This window comes from Melospiza georgiana, chromosome 13, assembly GCF_028018845.1.
Source record: "Melospiza georgiana isolate bMelGeo1 chromosome 13, bMelGeo1.pri, whole genome shotgun sequence".
Taxonomy (NCBI): domain Eukaryota; kingdom Metazoa; phylum Chordata; class Aves; order Passeriformes; family Passerellidae; genus Melospiza; species Melospiza georgiana.
In genome coordinates, this window is record NC_080442.1 from 10,998,536 (window position 1) to 11,020,657 (window position 22,122).

Sequence of the window (22,122 nt, forward strand, 5' to 3'; positions counted from 1 at the left end):
TGACTCATAGAAAGAAGTACTTTACCAGGTTATATCAGGTCAGGGCTGACTTTGTTGTACTTTAATCAGATCAGTCACAGTTGTGTAGGTCTGTGTTTTTAAAGCTTATTTCACTTGTTTTTATTTACCCAACATTCACTTTTCTCAGGGCATTGGAAACATGGACTATTTCTATCAGCAGTTTCAGCGTTTGCAGTGCAGCTGCTACAACACAGAGATCATTTCTGAGTGTTGAGCTGCTCACAGCAGTCAGGGGATGACAGCAGTCAGTCACTTACAGCTCGTGCTATTGCCTTGGGCTGAATCCCACTTTGTGCCAGAGGCAGGGCTGGGGTTCCACAGCACAAAAAAATTCAGTGTTCAAATAAGGAGGGCAAATTTGAGGGGCAGTGAGTGCTACCAGCAGTAGCTGAGGGGTCGGAGGGTGTGAGAGGGCTGCAGGTGCTGTGAGTGTTGGAGGCGCCGCACTGACGGGCTCTGCGTCAGCAGCGCTTTGGCAGCAGAGCCAGCTCATCACAGCCAGCTCCAGGAGCCCACAGCCAGTGCCACCTCTGCCTTCCCAGACACTCTTCCCAATCTGTGCCTGCCTGGAGGGCTGGCACATGCCTGAGTCGTGTCTGCCGATCTGAAAATGTACTCGGGCTCTTCCACTAGGGGAGAAATTCCAAGGAAGAAGTAGAAGAAGGTGTGAGTGAATAAAGATGTGCTTGTGCAGTTACTACACGTGTGAGCTTTGGCTGTGTTTGGTTTTGTTATAAGTTTGCAGCATTAGAGGTATTTTAAAAGCTCATTTAGTTCAGCAATAGTTGAGAGTTTCTGCTAATCCTTGCTGAAGCCTTGATTTTTGACACAATCCTTAATTGACATGTTATGCCTCAGTGCTACCTGCAGCACACAAAAAGTTTAAATGATTAATCAAGTTGTTTGAGCAGATTTCAACAGGATTAAGAATTAACTGGAGTTCACCAAAATTTTCCAGCTGAGATGCAGACCAGGGCTTTGATTCCACTCAGGACAGCAAGTTAATGTGTAACAAGCCAGGTTATCTCATCTGGTCACTTCTTGTGACTTAGGCGTAAATGGTGCATAGACAGGTATTTTCATTGCAGCAATAGCCACAGATTTCTGCCAGAAAAGTGTTTTTCGGGCTCAGTCCTTAAAATACTTCAATTACTATTTGTTCACAAACTTCTTAGAAGAAAGGAGCATCTGAAAAGCATCATTTGTTAAAATTCCCCTTGGGCTGGGACTGATGGTCCAAGGGTCCACTGGTGCTTCTTTCTATGAGTCATTCTGCACCCCCCAGCTGCCAGTGAGGTTCAGCTCTGGATCTGAACCCTCCAGCTCAGGCCATTGCCTGGTGCACTCACTGTTTTATGCTGCCAGGTGCAGTGTACAAAAAGTCCAGGTTTGATTTGAAGTGCAGCTCTGGACAGAGAAGTAACTGCAAAAAGGCATCTTTTGGGTATCTTTTACTCAAGTGACATCCTCTCTCCATGGCCTTCAGGCACTTCTGCTGATCCTAGTGATTCAGGACTGCAAACCCAGTAACACTGGTGCAAAGAGCTGGATTCCCCCCTGTTATGTGTGCTACCAGAAAAAGTCTTTGCTGTTTGTAGTGCAGATTTTGAATAATTGGATGATGTACCACAGGGGAGAGTAAAGCAGCTTGAGTTTTCCGACTGAAGAGAGATTTTTGGTCTCAAGATCAGAAAAAAAGAAATGACTGGAGTGTATTTAAGCTAAGCCAATCTGACCCCAATGGCTGAATAAATGTGAAACCCCTCCATGTCATTTTAATATCATCTCTTAAAGACCCACTTAAGCATGACAAGCAAACACTGGTTCCTGGCATGCTTTTGTAGGTGCTGTGTTGCCATTTTGCCTTGACTTGTGTTTGTTGCTTATTTAATATTGCAGTGATGACTTCCAAGTTGATAAATAAATAAAAACACAAATTACATACCCTTAGGGCTGAGCAATGGAGCATTAAGGTCATGGAAAGAGTGGAGTGTGCAGTTCTAAAAGATTTTTCTGTGGGATGTGCTGATGATTCTTTCAAACTACTTACTGGAAAAAATATAGGTTGCAAAGCAATAAATCTGATCTTTGAGTGGGTTTTAATTTTGAAAAAGAACAATGTAAAAATGCCACCTTTGTGCTCAACAGCCCTTTTCTTTTAATGTTTCAGTTCAGAGATACCTTACATTCACTGCATTGCCAAAGATTACTTTCTTCTGATTTCTTAACTCCAGTGACTTTTGAAGAGTCCATGTGACTCCAGGGACCAATGGTTGGACTTTGTTTCCTATCTTGCATGGGGAACGTTGTTATTCCTGCTTTTGGGCTTTTATTTCTGGGACAAGAGGCAAAAAATATTTAAGTACATTGAAAGTGCTGATGCTTGCCTGGTGGGAATTCTCAAAGAACCAAAACTGTGTAATCCTATTTGAGTGCCCCTCTGTATTTATGTGTTTAAATCCTTTAGAAGTAGTCTTATACCCGTTGAAGAGTCATTCATGTTGAAGTTTGATTAATGATATAAAAGAGAAGCAGTTGTGGTCATTGCCCTCCTTCCCACGAAGGAGAGAGATAACAGAGATAATTTTTCTTCTTCCTTAGGTATTATTCATTAATGAGTTCCCTCCTTCTTTCTTCTAGGCACCAGTAACAGATGTGCAGTTTGGCCCTATGAGACTTCATCAAGATCAACTTCAGGTAACACAGCAGTTCAAACTGAAGTCTTGATTTCTAAAGTATCATAGATGTTAAAAATTATGACTGGAACTTCTTGGATTATAGAGATCTTCACAGAGAATTTTGCTCAAGAGATAATGTGCACAAAACAGATTTTTATAATGACATTCTGTTTATGTGATACCTTAAACCCCCTGCCTGTTTTCTCCCACCATCTCTCAGCTCATAAAAATAGAGCTATCTATTTTTTCTGCTATCAGTTACCTTGTAATTAGCTTAGTTTGTGCCTCGTTTTGTATTTTACTGGTAGTAAAATTCTTAATTACAATCTCATCAAACTGGTACCAAGCCAACCAAACTTGCAATATCATTACAAAAGATATGAAATGAGCTTGGCAAAATATATTTTTTAATTGTTCATTACTGACTGACAATAATTAAACCTCTTTTATCCCTTTATTAATAAATGTTTTATGTCATTTGTCCCCTTACTTTGCCTGGGATGGACATGAGGTTTAGAGATCTGTGATTCCTTTGGAGTTCCTGTGGAAATTCTCCCATAACCCAAGGCATACTGAACCATTAATCATCCAAGATGTTCCTCTGTCAGTAATTGCAAAACTCCTCAGTGAGGCAATGTGGACCTAATAAATTGAAAATCTCTGTCTTAAGAACTGCAGTTTAACATCTTCTTATCAAGCCATTGTCGGAACAGTAATATCATCAAAAATCAGATCTTAGGACATCCTCATTCAGCTGTTCCCCAAAATCAGAATAGTCCTTGAGTATTTCTGCCACCTGTATTGTTTTTAGTGATTGTATCACTTTTGTACAGTCACAGACCATTCTGAAATGCTGCTGATTTATCCTGGTAATATAGCTGGCAGGTGTGAGGGAGGGAGAAGGTAGGCAACATTGCATTCTTGCCAGAGTCAGTCATACAACTCAGATCCCCTGACTTTCTGTGCTATTGTTGAAATCCATTCTTCCCCTCTTAAGGAATGTTATAGATTAACTTCACTAAACACAGCCCAAACTACGACATGTTTTTTGCAAACAGTTTTGCAGGTTGCTATAAAAGGCACCTGAACTGAATGTGTGCAAAATCCTTCATTCTTACAAAAATATGCAGTACATGGGAATGTTAAGATTTACTGGTGTACATTTCACCAGCCTGGTCCAAAGTGTAACAGCACTGGAGTTCCTAAAATCACACAGAAGATAAACAGCAGTGGGATGTGATGTGAGTCATACCTGCTTCACTTTGCCTGACCAAAACATATCTGAGTGTGGTTTGATTCAACTTCTGAAAGATTGGTGTCTTGGGACAGCAGACCAAATGCTGGCTTAGTTACCCATTTCTCCCAAAAGGCTGCACATCCTGAGCCATCCCCAAAATCAGCACAGATCTACAGTCTGCCATGCTGTATCCTTTCAGCAAGAGAAGTTTTTTTCTGCCAACATTATCCTGACAACAAAGTACAATTGCATCAGTGAGTCTTCCTTAGCAGACTTTGTTCATCTTCTTTGCTGTATTAAATCCTAGAACTGAAAATACATTTTAAAGGAATTGGGCCTTATCGTACTTTTAGACTATAGGCATTGTGTTGGTTTTAAAAAGGCTTAGAGAGATTAGTTACTGGCAATTACAAGGCAAGTTAGGGTAGAGCCAATAGTGGCTCCCAGGTCTGACCTCCAGTTCTGGATTTCAGCTATGATAATCTCCTTCTGTCATACAAATCCCATGGCAGGCTTTGTGTAGGAGTCACACAGGGACATGCTCCATATACAGTGGTACCTCTTATGAGTTCAGTCTGGCATGAGTTCCTTTTGACCAGCCTGTCCAGAATTTCCAGAAACCCCACAGACTAGGCAGCATCCAGTACTTTGGGGGATTAGGATGAGATGGAAAGGAAAGCAGATTTTTTGTCATGCCATTGAAGCAGCATTAAATACTTATTCACATAAGATGAACTGTGGAGTTTTGTTGTTGTTGTTGGGTTTGGTTTGGGTTTTTTTTTTTTTTCCCTTTTCTGAAATATGATCCTGGCAAGAAAAATAAACCCCAAGAAAAAGGCTGCATGTGAGACAGTTTCAGATAAGTGGACTCACTGTCAGTTCATGTACATTCTCTCATGTACACTCAGGCATCTTGTCTCTTGATTGCCTGAGCTCTCTCTGTAGATAACGACAAGAGAGGCAGTTCCAAAACTTGTTCTTCCCATGTGGATATGCCATGGCTTGTGCAGACTGCTGCACCCACTTGAAACACCTCTGTATACAGACAACTGTAAGAAAATCAGTGGTCTGTAGAAAACAATTATCTTAAAAACAATGGATTAAGCCTCAAAAGTTGCTTTAAAAGCCATATTGAGAAGAGGAAAAGGTCACAGAATCCCCTGTAAGTGTAAGGCTTGTTTGTGACGCCCCACCCAGGTACTTTTGGTGTTTGCTGAGGAGGACGAGCAGAGCAGCGGGTTCCGCTGGGCGTGTGACAAGGCTGGATTCCGCTGCAACCTTGCCAGGACACCCCAGTCTGCACTGGAATGTTTTCTAGAAAAGCACCATGACATTATCATCATTGACCATAGGCATTCCAGATACTTTGATGCAGAAGCATTATGCAGGTAAGCACCGTTTCAGTGTAATTAATGCTTAACAGTATAGTTAACACAGCATCAGGTTTTTTGCTTTTATATGATGTTTTTATAAACTCTATAGAGCAGTGATTTTTTTTTTTTTTTTTTGGTTTTAGACAGGTGTGCACTGGCAGCATCAAATACTGTTACTTCAGTGTTTTACATCTGATAGCAGCAGCATTTTTGGTTGTGTCCTAGGGTCTCTGAAGCTCCATCTGGCTTGGAGCCACAGGGTACAAGTTTGTTGCCATAGTGAACTGTTGGGTATTTTTTTGTTTTCTTTTGTTATTTCAGGTTTTTTCTTTTTTCCAAATACCTGGTTCCTTGTTTTCACACTAAATAAACTGCGAAGATAGCATGTGCCACAAAGCACCTAAATTAATTAATTAACTTCATTAACGTTCTAATTTTTTTGGAATGTCACTTCCTGTTGAATAACTCCCAGTGCTAGCAGGCAATGTTTGGCGTGCACATTTCCATACCTACAACATATGAAAGTACGTTATGAAGAGCAAAATTGCAAACATATTCCAAAAATAACTTTAGAAACTGCTGTGAAGTGTGAAAAAAAGGAGGGAAGGATTTGAGTCTCTCTCCACAGAGCCTGGGCAGGCAGCAGTGCCTTGCTGCAGAGGCTTCACAGTGAAATCCCCCTGGGAACGTGTCCAGAGTGAGCCAGGCTGTGGGGTGGGTGCCAGGGTCACACCGTGTGCCCTGGGGACTCTGCTGGGCCCAGACAAGTGGATGAGATCTTTGTCAGGCCAAGACTAGGTAGCAGTGCTGTTCCCTATATTCCATTTTTACCAATCTGCCCCAGAATTCAGTGAAATGCACCTTAAATGAGTGAGGCCAAGCCCTTCAAACAGGTCCATTAAATGCTGTTTCAGAGAGGATATTTTTTGCTATTCCCCCACTGCGAGTACTTGAGTTGTAGATTAATCTATGTTCATGGAGTCTCAGATATCATTTATTGTCCTTTCTTAGCAGCAGGCTCAGGATTTGACATTTGTTTTGTTGTTAAATGATTTTAAAAAGATATTTTAAGAAAAGTGCTGTCTGAAGGTTCTGTAAAGTCACGTTTTTTGAAATGTGAACTTAAAAAGAATTTAAATGGTTTGTTTTTTATTTAAAGGTCTATCAGAACAACAAAAGCCTCAGAAAACACAGTCATTATTTGTGTAGTACAAAGGTAAATACTCATCTCTTTCCTTTCCCCTGTGATCAAAACTGTGAATCTTACCATTGTAAAAGTTAACCTGAAAAGCATTAACATTAAAAAACCTGAATTAGATCTTCCTACTGTGCTAATAATAATGTGCTGTACCATAGTTTTTACTATACTTGACCATAGGATTGGGACAGAAATTGTTTTTTTTAATTTCTAGGTTTTTAACTCAAGAATCTCACTTGGAGTTTTGTTTTGGGTTCCTCCTCACACTTCCCCCATCACTGCAGGCTTTCAGAGCATGTTTCAAACAACTTATGCACATCCTGTGCAAAACTGTCTTGCAGATCTGTGTTTTGAACCTTTCTTAATCTGCCTTTCAATATGAATAATCTCAATATTTCAATATTCTTTCAATATGAGAACCAGAGATCTGCTGAGGGTGAAAAGTGACATTGAACAATTTGATCAGTACAAAGTGTTATCTGACCACAGCAGTTTTTAAAAGCAAAAGAGATTATGACATCTCAGTAAAGTACTGCATATGCTATTTCCTTCCCTCTCCTTTGAAATCATTACCTGTAAAATAATGTGAAAGTAGAAAATAAAGAAATTCTGTGTATTTAATGAAATTAAATAAGTGGAAGATAATTTCCTCCAAGTATAATTTGGAATGGCCATTTCTCAGAACACATTAATTCTGACAAACAGTTCTGAGGTGTTGAAATTTACCATTAAAAACACACTACCATCTCTACCAAAAAAAGAGGACTCTAATTAAACATTTCAAGATCCAAAACTTCCTGCATAAATCAAAGCTATTGTGCCATGTGCTAAACATGACCAGCTTCAATCTGCTTATTGACAGATACTTCCCATAATGGCTTTTCTTCCTGATTCCAGCCATACATTCATGTATGTTGAAGGCTCTTTCAACAGTTATAGCCAGAGTATTCAGATACTTAATTTGGGAATGTGTCCCAAATGTGAATTACTAGAAGGCAGTGGGTAGGCAACACCCGAAAATCCATCTTCATTCAGGCACCTTGAGTTGCCCATCTAAGATTTGGTACATTCAGATAACAAGTAATTTCTTAAATCCTTGGCTGTGCAGACTTTCGGGTGCTGACTAATGCCAGCATAAACAACAAGGATCCAGTACAGAAAAAGTCCAATTATCTAGCTCAATAATTGGTTTCCTTGAAGCATTAGTTTTTTTGATGTAAGCAGCTCATTACATGCACGAAGGAAAATAACATTTTGGCTTATCCATGCCAAAGATGAAAGCTTATAAAAAATACAAAAAGATGTTTTATTCCTATATCCTGTAAGGATCTAGCAGCATTAGCCTCAGTGGGGCGTCTGGGGTACAAGTAGATGAATGGATTGTGAAATTTGGTGTGAGTTAATTACAGAATCTCTGATTTATCCTCCTTGTTTCAAAGGCACCCTGATCGTGAGGAGTCATCCATCTTGCCCCTGATCTCTGCTGGCTTCACAAGGGTATGTGCTGTGCTCGGCTGCCTTGCTCTGGCATTTCAACATTGCCATGCAAGAAGCTCTCAGAAGTTTGGCTGCCAGTCACCATTTGTGTCAGTGATCCAACCTGTGGATTTTTTTGTGCCGCTCATTCTTCTGTGTGCCAATTCTGAGCATTGGCATGACACTCTTGGGGATGTAAGGAGTGGGACTGAGACTCCTCTACTTCAAGCATTAATTTCAGATTAAATACATGATCCTTTCCTTGAAAAGTTGACATTGACAAATTGATTAGTGGCAGAGTCAGAGAGCAGCTTGCAGTGAACAACAGAATGTGCTGTGGGAAATCTCTTCTGTCAAATGCCAATTCCCATTGCACACAGGCTTCACACACTGTCAAGTGCTATTAGCTATTGTTTGGAGGCACCTGAGAAGCATTGCCTTGAATCTGTTCCTTGGCAACTGTTCCAGCTGAGCAGGAAAGGTGCTAATTAGTGCATCAGTTAAATGGGCACCTTATTGCCTTCAGCTGACACTAGAACAAGGTTGGGCCTGATTCACAGCACAATTCCAAATATTTGGTTGTGTGCTCTCCAGATTTTTGCTTGTTCCATCACGTTCCATTTGCACCCATCTGCTTATTCCTAGTATGGGCCTGATCCAGGAAATGCTACAGCCTGAAGATAATGGCATTTATATGAACAGAGTCATTCCAGAGGGCACATAAGTAATTCAGCACAGGTTCTGAATTATTTATGGCTCAGAGCCTTGGAAATGGGGCTAATGGCAAAGCATAGAAAATTTTGTTTAGCAGCTTAGATTGTGGTGGCTTACCTGTGATAATCAGTTGTCCTGCCCAAAATATCCATGTCTGTGGGAGTTTAGTGTGGACAAAGATTTAACACTCAGGCTCATACCTGGTAAATATGAAATGGTTTTTAAAAAGTGAAAATACTGAGATCATTGCGATAAAAACCCCAAGGTCAATAAAGGTGTATTTCACAGAAAATTTTATTGTCATCTGTATAGACAATTTGGTATATTAGCAGTTAGAAACTCATAATAATTTCAAATTTTAACATTTCATTATTATTTTAAGAAAGCTAAAAGTAGATTTAAAAAAATTACAATGATCTTGCCGACAATCACAGAGAATAAACAGGACAGTTGAACCTCATTGCCATGAGGATCTGTCACCTTTCAAAATGCAGTAACTTGAAAAGTTTTGCTAGTACCAAAAAATAATCTTCTCCCATTGCTTGTGTCCCAGCATGTTCATTTTTGGCAAATCTACTTCTTTTTTGGTTCTTTAGCAAGCAAAAGAAATTAGAGCTTCAAATCCTTGCAGACAGGAATGTGTATTAATGAAATATTTCTAACCTTTTATTTGCAGAGATATGTAGAAAATTCCAGTAGAATGGCCTGTTACAATGAGTTGATTCAGCTGGAATTTGGACAGGTGCAGGCACAATTCAAACTAAGGTAATTTTACCAAAATTATTATCAACAAAGAATTTTCAATTTTGCCAGATCTTTAATAGAGTATTTATTTTGATCTGCAATAGTTAATTATAGAATGTCAGTTACTTGAAGAAAATACATTAATTGTTAGATTGCAACATTATTCAGTATGGAGTTATAATACTTTATTTTCATATATAAGAAGAATAAAGTGGATAAAATTTTTGGATGCCTTTTTCTTTTTTCTCCAGGGCATGTAATTCATTATTTACAGCATTAGAGAAAAGTCAAGAAGCCATTGAGATCACAAGTGAAGACCATGTAATACAGGTTTGTTCCAGTCATAACTACAGAAAATTCCTCTGTGTTTTATTTTGTCTATGATTACACTTACTCTTTCTTACAGCACAAGAATCTAATCTAACTTAATGGTTCTAAAAGATTGAAGTGATTTTAGCTGTAGAGTAGAATTTTCTCCATTTTAAGTGTCTGGCATAAATCAAATAAATTCCAATGGAGATTGTTGTTTCTGAATGAATAAGAATTTTCTCTCTTGTTTGTATTTTTGGTATTGATTCCTTATCTCTATTATTCATTGCTTCTCTGTATCAAGAATGAATGCAGCTACTGGCTTATGTGCACTCTTTTCCAAAAATATTTAATGTTAGTTTGATGCTCTTTAAAATCTAATGGATGTTCTATTCAAATAATTGTACTTTATTTTTTTCTAAAATTTGATACTGTTTGATGTATCAGAATTTTTGGGCCAACTGTTTTTGAATGTAATCCTCCCTTAGAAATTTCTTCAAACAGGGAAAAGAAATTATGCTTAGTTTTGCAGTTCTGAAAACCATCATCTTTTTATAGGAGTTAGTTCCATCCCTAGCCATGAAGCAGTGACAAGTGATTTTATTATCAGTAAAGAGCTTGAGTCTAAGCCCCTGGGAATTATAACATGCATACAAATTGTGCCTTCTTGAGCCAAATCTTGGCAATGGCAACTTCATTGAAGGATGTGCCTCCTTCATCCCTTTTACAAAAATAACAGGACACATCCTGAAGTTGTTTTAAATACATTTTTTTGCAGACCAAACTTCGTCCCTCTGCTGACAGCCCCAGGGTTTGGGAGAAGTGACACTTGCAGGAGTCCTGGGGCTCCAGCAGGCACAGGGAGGGAAGGGAGGGGTCCTTTGGGATGGAGCTTTTAGAGGAGAACCATTAGATGTAGAGTGGCTCCTTTTCCTTTCTCTCACATTTAAATATTGTAAGTTGTAAGTTTAATATTGTAAAATATTGTAAGGCTTTCAGATGCTGCTGTGCCAGGACTGTGCTTGTAACTCAGCACTGAGAGGCCAGGAAGGGGTGGGCTCTGGGTACCAGTGTTCAGCTTTGTTGGCAAGGGCCAAAAACTGCAGTGAAATGCAACATTCACTTCAGTGAGAAACCTGCTTTATTAAATCTCACTGCTTCCACTCTGCTTGGCTGGGCCTGGCCTGGACAGGGGGATAGGGATGGCTGGCCCTGACACAGAATAAGATGATGAATTTGCCAATAGATATGGATAATATTCCTATGGTATTCCAACATCCAGTTGGTGATTTTTAGGAACACTGAGGTAGGTTTGAGGTTTATTGGTTTGGGAACTGAAAGAGCCAGTTTTTCAGGGTTTATGTTGTCTGTCTAAACTCTGTGTATATGTGATACTCAGCTGTTTGTGTGATTTCCCTCTCTTTGCTGACATGCACACACTCTGCACAACTGTTCTAGCATGGAAATTCCTGGTTTGCTTCACAAAGAAAAAGTGTGAGCATCTCTCTCAGGAATAGTACATGCAGACATTTATTTCAGGCTGGGAAAGAGAGCTCCTGGTTAAGCAAGCAAAAAAAGGGATTCTCTTGTGTTTTAAGTATTCTGTTGAATGGGTATTTGTTTTTTGTTTTTTTTATCTCACAGTACGTCAATCCTGCTTTTGAAACAATGATGGGCTATCAAATAGGTGAACTAATAGAAAAGGAATTAACAGAAGTGCCTATAAATGAAAAAAAAGCTGATTTCCTAGATACTATTAATTCCTGCATAAAGATAGGAAAGGTGAGTAATGGAATTGAATTACTTTTATTTGCTATCTGTATAAGTTATTGTAGTCCAGAAGTGAAATGCATTGTGACTTGCAGCTTCACAGACACACAGCATTTGCAACTTAAAACAAGAACAGGAAGTAAAAAATTTCTCATTTTTAAGGGCTTCTTTCTTTTTTCTTGCTTGGTAGAGATACTTGTTTTATAAAAATAAGTGACTTGCTGCGTTTCTTTATAATTTATGCTGTTCATAGCAAATGGTGTGGGAGTACCGAAGAAAAATGAGATGATGCACATGTTATCTGGTGCTATGTAAATGAGGAAAGTACCATATTGAAGAATTTCACCACGAAATGTGGAAGCTGATTTGCAAGTTCAGAATGTAAAAATACCAAGGAGACATTTGCAATATCACTTGGAAGTGACTGGCAGTGCCAGCTGCCAGTCTGTTTAATTCCCTAATGGCATGGGAGCTGTCTAATGGATTTCCATTAGAAGGGTTCACTGCTCAGAGACGAGCTGGTTCCTGATGCCATTGAACATGACAGAGTGCCTTGTAGGAGCAGGTGGTGGAGGCTGCACAGAGGGGTTGGGGAAGGGCTGTGTTGGACGATGCTCCATGGCCCAGGGTCAGGGGCACTGTCCTGGGGGGCAGCACAGCATTGGCACAGGGCAGGGGGTGCCCAAGGGAGTCAGGGCGCTCTGGATCTAAAAGCACAAATGCACAGTTGTGGTGAGTCCTGCTCTGGGGCTCAGGGTGCTGGCACAGCCCCAGTGGCAAACGCTGGGTGCAGATTCCAGGTGCATTTCAAGGAGATTATGTCGCTCATCTCCACCTGTGTTGGCCTGTTGGAAGAGGTCCCAGACAGTAATTTGGATTATGGTGCTTCACCCTTCTGTTGCCTGACTGAAGTTATTTCAGTAAATGTGTGCAGTACAAAACTGATGTTAGGAGGGAGTATTTATGAAGTTATAATTCAAATGCATTAGATGTGTCAGGCTTTAAATCCACACCATCAATTCTCAAGATATAAAGTGATAAAATTTTTTAATATTTTAGTGAGCTGATAAAAAATTCATTAATAATGGAAATATATTTTACTCTATGAGTGATAGGAATCTAAATCAAATTTATCTCCTTCCTTGTACTAATTTTACTCCCGACTGTGTGGCTTTAACAGTGAGGGCTAATGAAATGCTGCCTACTTAAACCTGTCTGTCTGAACAGCCTAAGCTGTTTCAGGTGGATATATTCTGTTTACAGGTGTTCTGTGTTTCCCTCTGGAACATTTTATAATATGTAATCTGTACAACCTTAAATTTATATGTTAATATAAAAATGAATTGCCAATTATTACAGGAATCATTTGCAAGTAGAGGTTAACTGTGAGGAACAACCTTTGAAATACTTGAAGTTTTGAAATCATTTGTGTCAAGATATTACAGCATTTTCAGAGGTGCCTGAGTTACCTGGAACATTCTGACATGGTCTGTGTGTAGTTTTCAGACTTGGGATTTCTTTATATCCTAAATTTAGAAGACTGCTTCTCACTACAATAGGCCATATTTTGGCTACAGCAAAGTAAATTAGTGTAGGTTACATCACATCAAAAAAGGAAACTGTTTGCTGCTGTGATAATCTCCTGTCAACAGGTTTGCCTTTTGTTTTGAACAAATATGGTGCTATTCTAACCGAGTAATAAAAATAATAAGAAAGCAAGTTTTTATATTTGGAAAAATCTAAGCTGCATGAAGTTTATCTTTAAATGGAATTTAGGAAGATGGACTCTTGTAGCATTTCACCTCTTGTGCTGACAAGCATAGTGCTGGGAGCAAGTTCAGTATGATAAAACAGAAGTTCATACATGTTAAACTCAAAACTTGGAAATTGGAAAGTACATAGGGATTCTTGGGTCAGGATGTTGTTTCTCTTAGCAAAAAACATAACTCTGAAAGTTAGTTTTTTGTTACTTCAGCTGTCTGTAATTTGCCAGAAGCCAATGTTATTGAAGTGTTCATCCATCCATGCTTGAGGAGTTAAAAAAAGAGTTGTGCTCTTCTTAATTCTTCTGTTTCATGATTCAAATTGCATCCATTAAGATGAAATGTGCAATTCTGACTAGAATTCCTGGTGCCTCTGCTCTCTGCAGTCTGCTTTAGTTTTGCTTTTTCTGCAGTGAGATGAACACCTACTGATGAAGCAGACAAGCCATGCAATTCCTTTGAGAACTGTTGGCAAGGTCTTTGCAGAGGGGGTGGGAGGGCAATCCCACTGTGATAAAGCTCTGTGGCAGCACCTTCCCAGCTCAGCCTGCACTTCTGTGGCACTGTGTCCATGGTGTTTATTTTGGTTTGCTCTGTTTTCTGCAAGCATTTGCTGAACTTTGCTGCGTGGTGCAGGAAGCCCCAGTGTAAAAGGGAGGCTGAGCTGGGGGGTTCCTCACTGTGGATAGAGGTAGAGATGTGCCTTGCCTTCCTCGTGGAGTTTGGGAGCTCAGCTCTGATGCACTCTGTCAGGAATGGCACTCTGGGGTTTGCTCTTTGCTCTGGTTTGATCCCAGCATCCCCACAGCAGGAGCTGCTCATGGAGCTTGTGTGGCTCCAGTGCAGACACAACCATGGGCCTGAGTGACAGCACATCTTGGGAATAGCTCTTCTCTGCTGGATTGCTGACAGAGGCTCTGGGAGGGAGCATATGGTGTTCTTAAAATATGTTTAAGTGACATCCCTGGGAGAACTTCACCTACCAGCAGGAGTTTGGCTTGGACCTCCTGCTTCTCAGAATTGCACTGACCTTTTCCCTCACACATTTCCTGCCACAGTTTCACAGGTTTTAGAAATTCACAAGTTAAAAAATTGATCTGTTGCCTAAGAAGAACACATTAGTGAATAACCTGCCTTGAAAAGGATACGCTTTCAATGAGGGAATTATCCAATCTGTAGTTTATGACTTCACCCTTTTGTGCACATCCTGGGTTTATTACCTGGGTTAGAGATCAATTACTCATCTCTACCTCATCCTGGTTGTCAGGAAACTATTGATGTGCATACTTTTAATTATGAGAGCATTGAATTTTGTGGTGCTTGCTTTATCTTCATTTGTATTCCTCAAGCAGCTCACGGAAGGCATTATGCTCACTACAAAGTTTGTTATTCACAGTTCTCTTCTCTGACAGATCCTCAGAAAAGCCTTTAATGTTTTTTTTGTTTTTTTTTCTGTACAGCCTGTCACCATGCAGTTCTCTGTGGGCTGGAGTCTTTATTTGCTGGCTCCATCCACATAAATGTAAAACTATTCTCTCTATACCTGTGTTCTGGCCAGCTTGACTGAGAAATCTGTCCGTCTCACATAAATAAATACATATTGTGTGCCTCACGAGGGTGTTTTCACATACATAAGATCTGATCTAGTTTGTTGAGCTCAACTGAAGTACAGCAATTGGCCTGAGCAGTTTGTGTTAAGTGAACATAGAAGATGGACTTAATTATTCATTAATCACTTAGTAAATGCCCAGCTCAAAATATGCATCTGTAAAAGAAGACCACCAACAGCTATTCTAAGGATGGGGAAGAGAATGCAGCTAATTCCCACAGCTCCTGAGTTCAGCTGTTTCCATCTCAGCATTCCCAGGCTGCTCCTCTGGAAGTTTTCCTGCATTGGCAGCAGCACAGTCACCTGCAGGTTACTTGCAGGGGAGAAATTTGAGAGTTTGAGCACAGTTTAACCAGCCCTGCCTGGTTTTGTATTGTGAGGCAGCTTTCAATGAAAGAAGGGATGGAGCTACAGCTTCTCTTCATGCTTGATCTGAACTTCCTTCCACTTGAATTGTTTTTTCAGGAATGGCAAGGAATGTACTATGCGAAAAAGAAAAATGGAGATAGCATACAACAAAATGTGAAGATACTACCTGTCATTGGACAGGGAGGGTAAGTGTGAAAGCTGAAGTCGTGATTTGTGTCTGAATGAAGGCTCAGTTTAGAGTTCAGTTGCCTCTGGCAGATATTGGATTATCTTGCTGCTGAGTATAATGGAAGCTTATGCAAGGAGGGATGCCTCAGACCTCTGTGCTTAATTCCTTGGGGCAAAATCAACTTTATATGTTGTGTGCAGGGAAAGTGAAATTCTAATTCTCCCCCCAAATGGAGCCAAAGATTCTCAGTTGTGACTCTGACTCTTCTAATCCTCCCTGAAGTGCAAGTGCACCCTCTGGTCTTTCTGTGCTTGGTGTTGGTGTCACCAGGGCCTACCTCCTGTGTCACTGAGCCCCTGTTCTGTGTCCTGCCGTGCTCACTCCTCTGTGCCCCTTCCATGGCTCTTGCCAAGGGTTGTGATGGGATGAGGTCACTGTGGGCTTTGATCGTGGGCAAGATTCAAGCATGTCCAGGCTTTTATCCAACTTCCACCTGGTCCCTAAATCGAGCCTTTGGAGCACCCAAGTGTCAGCACTGAATTAGAGCTGAGGTTTGGATGGGAATTAACTCGCTGTTTTTTGCCTGCAGAAAGATTAGACACTATGTGTCAATTAGTAGACTGTGCAATGACAACAATAAGGTAAGTGAAAACAGTGCCATGCTCACTTTAGTTTGAGCCCTAAGTATAACAAAATAATGGCAGAGTTCTGACTAACTGGATTTCTCATACTGAATTGTAGGTGGAGAAGACATGTGAATGTATTCAGGCTGAATCTCAGACAGGTAAGAAATGTCTCTTCTGTCCCAAGAACTGGAGAACATACGTGGGGGGAGAATAAAGGCCATTTTAGTGATTTGACTGAAAAAACAGTTTCACAGAACAGTCCTGTTTACCTAGTGATATAAGCTGGGAATCCAACTCAGAAGGCAGGAAAGTAAATACAAGACCCCCTCTACGTGCCTCACTTGAGAGGCGACATAGAGCAGCCCACCTTTGAAAATGCTGTCACAGGGCCCCAAGTTGGTGTCCTGGTGTTGCTGGATTCAGTGCCATAATTCAGCTGTGGGTGGTGGATCCCTGTGATGGAATTAGAAATGAGAAGGCTGCCTCATGTCATGCTGTTGCTGTGGCTGCTCTGTAGTGCATGGCACCTGTGTCTGCATTGCCTTGAGCTGCATGTGGGTGGGAATGAGGATGACCAGCACTGTCATTCACCCTCATCCCACATACCAGCACTTCAGTCAGGACATCCTTGGCATCCCTGCTGTTGTTAACTGTAGTCTCAGCACAGGCTGAACCTTGGAGTCCCTAAGGAAGCTGGGATTCACTGCCCCCCTTGCTGGCCTGTGCTCTGCTGGGGCTCACCTGGTGGCAGTGGTTACTTGTGTGAGCTCAGGTGTGCTGCACGAGTTGTGTTCACAACTGCAGTTGTGTCACAGTGGTGACAGAGGAGCTCTTCTCTCCACAGTTTGCTTCTGCACATTTAGGCATGTTCTGCCTGAGAGGTTGGCTGGGCTCAGGTCAGTGTGATAGGGCAAGAGCTTTAAAAGGCACTTTGATCAGCTCTCATCTGCTGAAGCATTGAGGTCAGTGTCACTCAGCTGCTGCCAGGCTTTTCTGAGCTCCAGTTCCTTTAACATACATCTTAGGCAAAACTTTGTGTCATTATGCAATATCATTTTCTTTGCAGATACTCAGACTTGCAGACACAAAGACATGAGGAAAGGATCCCTGGATGTCAGATCCACAACATCTCGTGGGAGTGATGGTATGTGAAACAACTCATCCTGTTGGGTCTGGCTGAGTTAGAGTTGTCATGCAAACCCAATACACAAATTATTGCCTTTCTTACCTCTTTCCTTGATAGAGATATGAAGACTTTTTTTCTTAATTTTGTTTTCTTTCACTGTGTTGTATTTTTGCTCTGTTAGATCACCCCAAACTTGATAGATGAGTCACATACTCAAAACTGTTGCTGACACTTAGATGCTTTTGTTAAATCATCTCTCATCACAGTCTAGGCAGCAAACACTAGTGAAGCATGTCTGTGCCAGTGAGAATACAGTCATGTTCCAGTACAGCAAAAATAGCATTGACTCTTCTTCTTAAGAACTGCTCAGCACAATAAGTAATAGAGATGTCTGCATTTCATAGGTTGCACAGTATCTAGAAAAATCTCATCTTGGCCTTTTCTTTGCAGAACCAAAATTGCTAACCAGTATAAAACATTTGTTTTTACATTTCCAATGTAATAGGCCAAAACCTTTGCTGTTTTTATTTGGCATAGGTACCCACTTCAAAAGAGCTTCAGTGATTTCCCTCAGCTTGGAAGCTGACTCATTAGGACTTGTCCTATTGCATCAGGCAGCAAGAGTAGGTACATCCTGTAATAATCTGAATTCAGTAGTTACCTACCTGTGCCTGCCAGTTTATACACCCACATCTGTCTAGTCCTTTAACTGAGTTTATAACTGAATATTTAAAATAATAAAGCAAAGCCATGATTTTGCCAGGCTGTTACAGCCACTCACCTCTAATCAGGGACATCAGTGGTTCAGCCAGCGCCTCTTTGCAGTTGTGCATTCTGCAGTAGATTGCCTCTGAAAGGCTCAGCAGGGTAAGCAGTGCAGGAAGGGCCTCAGGAGTTCCTGGCTGATCCTGCCATGAGCCTTGTCTGTGCAGTCAGGGTACAAATTCTGCTCTGTTTTGCCGCAGGCAGCTCCCAGCGGCGCCGCTCCTCCATGGCCAGGGTCCATTCCATGACTATCGAGGCTCCCATCACCAAGGTAATGTCACAGCTCTGCTCTGCTGCACCACCCTCCCACTGCTGTGGCTCACAAAATGCAGATACTCTGAACAAAAATCCCCCAAACCTGCTTGGTAGAGTGTCATCCATGGCGTCAGCCTTCACACAATCCTGTTTAAGAAGGAGGGACTGGAGTTCCTCCTTCTTACGTTAAACTTATTGTCAACTGCTTTCTGAAACCATTCAAAGATTTGTCAAAAACCAGCTCTTTAACAAAGGGAGAAAGTTACATTAAATCCATTCAGAGACATTTTGAGGCCGTGCCTTGGAGGGGAAAGTCATTAATAAGATCGCTGGCCTTAAGGCCGATATCTTATTTTCAGAGTCAGTAGCAAACATCAGCGTTTCAGTAACATCCCTTTCATTTTGGTTTTCCCCCGTGCAGATTAAGGTTTTATGTCTTGTTATTTTCCTGAGGTTTTCATAGTAATTAATGAGTGTCTCTGTTTTTTAAATATCGCTTCAAAGTTCACAATATTTCTGATGCTACATTAGGTAATAAACATCATTAATGCTGCACAAGAGAGCAGTCCCTTGCCAGTTGCAGAAGCTTTAGACCGGGCTTTGGAGATTTTAAGAACCACTGAATTGTACTCTCCGCAACTGGGGACAAAAGATGAAGATCCACACACAAGTGACCTTGTTGGAGGGTTAATGACAGTAAGTATTTACTGCCACAAACAGCTCTTGATTAATGTTCACTGCCTGATTTTCCCAGTTACTTGGTCTTTATCATCTGCCATGTGCTCTGCCTCTACAGCGCCAAATTTTCAGGAAAAACTGCACATATCTTTTTGTGGATTTTCTCCCCCTACTTGAATAATGTAGCTCTGAAAATAGGAAGAAAATTTACCAGCCCCTTTAAAACATTAGTTTAGCTAAAAATAGAAAGTAAAACCAAATTTTTTTTCAATGTGATTTGTTTGAGTAAGGTATAGATGGGAGAGGAAGAAAGAAAGAGGACCAGATATTTTTAAAAATTTATTAATGAGGATTAGAATGACATGGTTTTGGGGGGCTTTTCAATCTACCAAAGACTGTTTTCAAAAGAATGCAAAATACATATTTTTGTTGCTGTTTCTTGGATTATATTTGTACCTGTAGCATAGTATCCAAAGTTGAACAAAGGGCACATAGTGAAGCAAGAACTGAACCCAAACCTTCAGAACCTGGAGTCTGACCCCTCTGGTGGTGATAGATGAGTTTAGATGAATGTTACCTGTGCCCTAAGGATATGTGCTCTCATCAGTCTGTAGGTTACATGTGAAAGGCTACGTCAGGAAAAAAATTTACAGTGTGTTGGATGAAAAAAGGCTCACAACATGTAAGCTTTTCAGAGATGTCTCTGGGCTATTATAATTTCATGTTGGAACTATCAGGACATCTTTTCAGTATCTATCTTCAAATAGTTTATGTGTATTTTTACTTTTAAAAATACCACAACAAATACCTCATCAGGAGAAACATGTTGGGGACTCCAGGAATTCCAGGAGAAGACCTAAATGGTTCATACTGGGTTGTATTTACTAACTGAGTAGACAAAATTTGTTACCTCAACTACAAAAATATAGGAAGAACATTGATACGTATAATCATTAGTCTTGAAGTGAATCTTTTCTCTTGAAGTGAATCTTTTCTCCTGCTGAATAAATAAGAGTCCATAAACTCGACTGGTTTCTTCTTTTTGTGGATTGTTGTATTTGGTCCATGAACATGAAGATAACAATATTGCAAAATATAAAATCTTTACTAAAAATAAGCCTAAGGCTTTTTAATGGAGCAATAAGAAAAGCTGAGAAAATTAATTTCAGAGCATATGGCATGTTATGAGTTTTAAAGTTATTGGAGAGAAACATTTTTCCATCAAAGAGCCTGCTGAAAACAAATTATATTGCTCCATTTGAGTTCAGAAGTTACATCTGAGAAGGAAACAAGTAATATGTTATTGGATTTGAACTCTCAAGCAGGAAGGGCATTTGGAGTTTAAAGATAGATTTACCAGATACAATTACACCTGCTATTTCAACTCTTAAAAAGTAATCTTTGATTCTAAATGATAGGCAGCATCTGGTGACCTAAATATTTGTGTCATAGCAGTTCTATTGAACAGCCACTGTTCTCTTTCCTTTTAAATCACAAAACTCCAGACTCACTTACTTACAAATGTGAAAATAAGAATTAGATATAACAGCTCTTTTAAGAGTGGATATTCCATGTCAGATACAGGATCCACATTTACTTCAGCTATAATTGGTGTAAATAACATTTTTAATAAGGAGCATTTCGAATTTTTTTTTTAACACTGTTTTTTGCATCATGGGCTAAACATGAGCCAGCAGCTGTAACCTCAAAAGAGCAAGCAGGATTTGGGCCACAGCATTTAGAATTATAAAACGAAAAGTAAATATTAAATACAGAATTCTGTTAGTTTTAATCCATCATCTCAGTGTTCACATCTAGGCACCATGCCAGAATTAAGCCTAGGAGGTACGGAACTGAAGAACAAACAAGTTCACATTCTGTGTGAAAGGAAGCCTCAGAGTAATTTGTTCCTGAGATTCTCCTGAGATTGTGATGCTGCTGAGGTGACTGGAAGTGCCAGTGCCAGGGCAGGGGAGCCGGGCAATGTCTCCATGCACTCCCTCCCTCCTTTGCTCCTGGCTGGCAGTGTGTGGACACGCCGTGTCTCCTTTGAGACACAGACCCACAGCTGGTGTGCACACTGGCCAGGCAAAGACAGATGTGAGGCTGCAATTCCAGACCTCCATCTGCACCTGAGGAACCTGAGTTTTTACCTGCCTGAGTCCATATTGTATTCCCTAGCCTGCAGTTCCTCCTCTGTTACGAGCTCTGTGTAAAGCAGGTGAATCTGAGCAGCACAAATAAGGGAGAGGGCAGCTCTGATGGCTCTGACAGGCTGCAGTCTGGCTTCCCTGAAGTTATTGTGCTACTACGTGGTGTCATCATCTCCTAGACCTATTGTTCAAAACCCTCCATTTAACTTGCAACTTTCATTTAACAGGATGGTTTACGAAGATTATCAGGGAACGAATACATATTGTCAGCAAAACGTAAGTTTTAATTTGGGAGATAATTTAATTTGAGATACTAAAACATGTTCAGAAATTTAAGAAACGGGAAATGTGATTAGATGTCCTTTTTAATAAGCTTTTTTGGTTTGTTTGGGGGTTTTTATCTGTAAGCATTTTTCTGCAGCATTACTGAGCCAGGTGTTACTAATGTAGGGAATGCATAGTCATTCAGTAAAATTGTATCTCACTATTAAATATACTACTTAATATACTGATAATAAATACATATAGTAATAACTGTATTCCTCAAAAGAAACTCATCAGGTTGCTGGCAGTCTGAGCTCTCCAATCTCCCTCAATGACATACCCCCACGGATAACAGAGGCAATGGAAAATGAGGAACAGTGGGATTTTGATATCTTTGAACTTGAGGCTGCCACCCATAAAAGGTCAGTAAATACAAGAGCTCATAAACTGCAGTTGCTGAAAGTTGACTTAAATGTCATCCTCTAATCAGATCCTTAAGTTCTCTACCTGTGCTTTTACAACTGAATTAATTTTATTTTCAATGTCAGATGTTTGAAATTTCTCCATTTCTAGCTATGTATGCATCTTAAATAGCTTCTGTTTCATCATGCACTATTTCCTTCAAATTCCCCAGTGGATATAAGTGAAGATTATATATCTTTGATATGGTATAATGACAATACAGCATAATTTTTAAAGCCTTCCTTTATTCAGGAATAGAAAAGTTATACAAATCAAATTATTTTCTTGTGGTGATTCAAATTCCTATTATGGCAAACTACACACAGAATCAACATGCTGGTCTTGATTTGATCAGTTAATACA

At 40.2% G+C, this 22,122-nt stretch overlaps 1 protein-coding gene across 1 annotated transcript in view; it reads left to right on the top strand.

Annotated features, from left to right (window-relative positions):
- PDE8A (phosphodiesterase 8A) overlaps positions 1-22,122 on the top strand; it is a 111,715-nt gene that overhangs the window by 78,302 nt on the left and 11,291 nt on the right. The window contains exons 2-16 of the mRNA XM_058033034.1: positions 2,662-2,718; positions 5,134-5,324; positions 6,469-6,525; positions 7,947-8,004; positions 9,374-9,462; positions 9,693-9,771; positions 11,395-11,532; positions 15,358-15,446; positions 16,020-16,071; positions 16,172-16,214; positions 17,123-17,200; positions 18,148-18,218; positions 18,734-18,898; positions 21,261-21,309; positions 21,584-21,719. Coding sequence (XP_057889017.1) covers positions 2,662-2,718; positions 5,134-5,324; positions 6,469-6,525; positions 7,947-8,004; positions 9,374-9,462; positions 9,693-9,771; positions 11,395-11,532; positions 15,358-15,446; positions 16,020-16,071; positions 16,172-16,214; positions 17,123-17,200; positions 18,148-18,218; positions 18,734-18,898; positions 21,261-21,309; positions 21,584-21,719 — 1,352 coding nt within the window. The remainder of the gene's footprint in view (positions 1-2,661; positions 2,719-5,133; positions 5,325-6,468; positions 6,526-7,946; positions 8,005-9,373; positions 9,463-9,692; positions 9,772-11,394; positions 11,533-15,357; positions 15,447-16,019; positions 16,072-16,171; positions 16,215-17,122; positions 17,201-18,147; positions 18,219-18,733; positions 18,899-21,260; positions 21,310-21,583; positions 21,720-22,122) is intronic.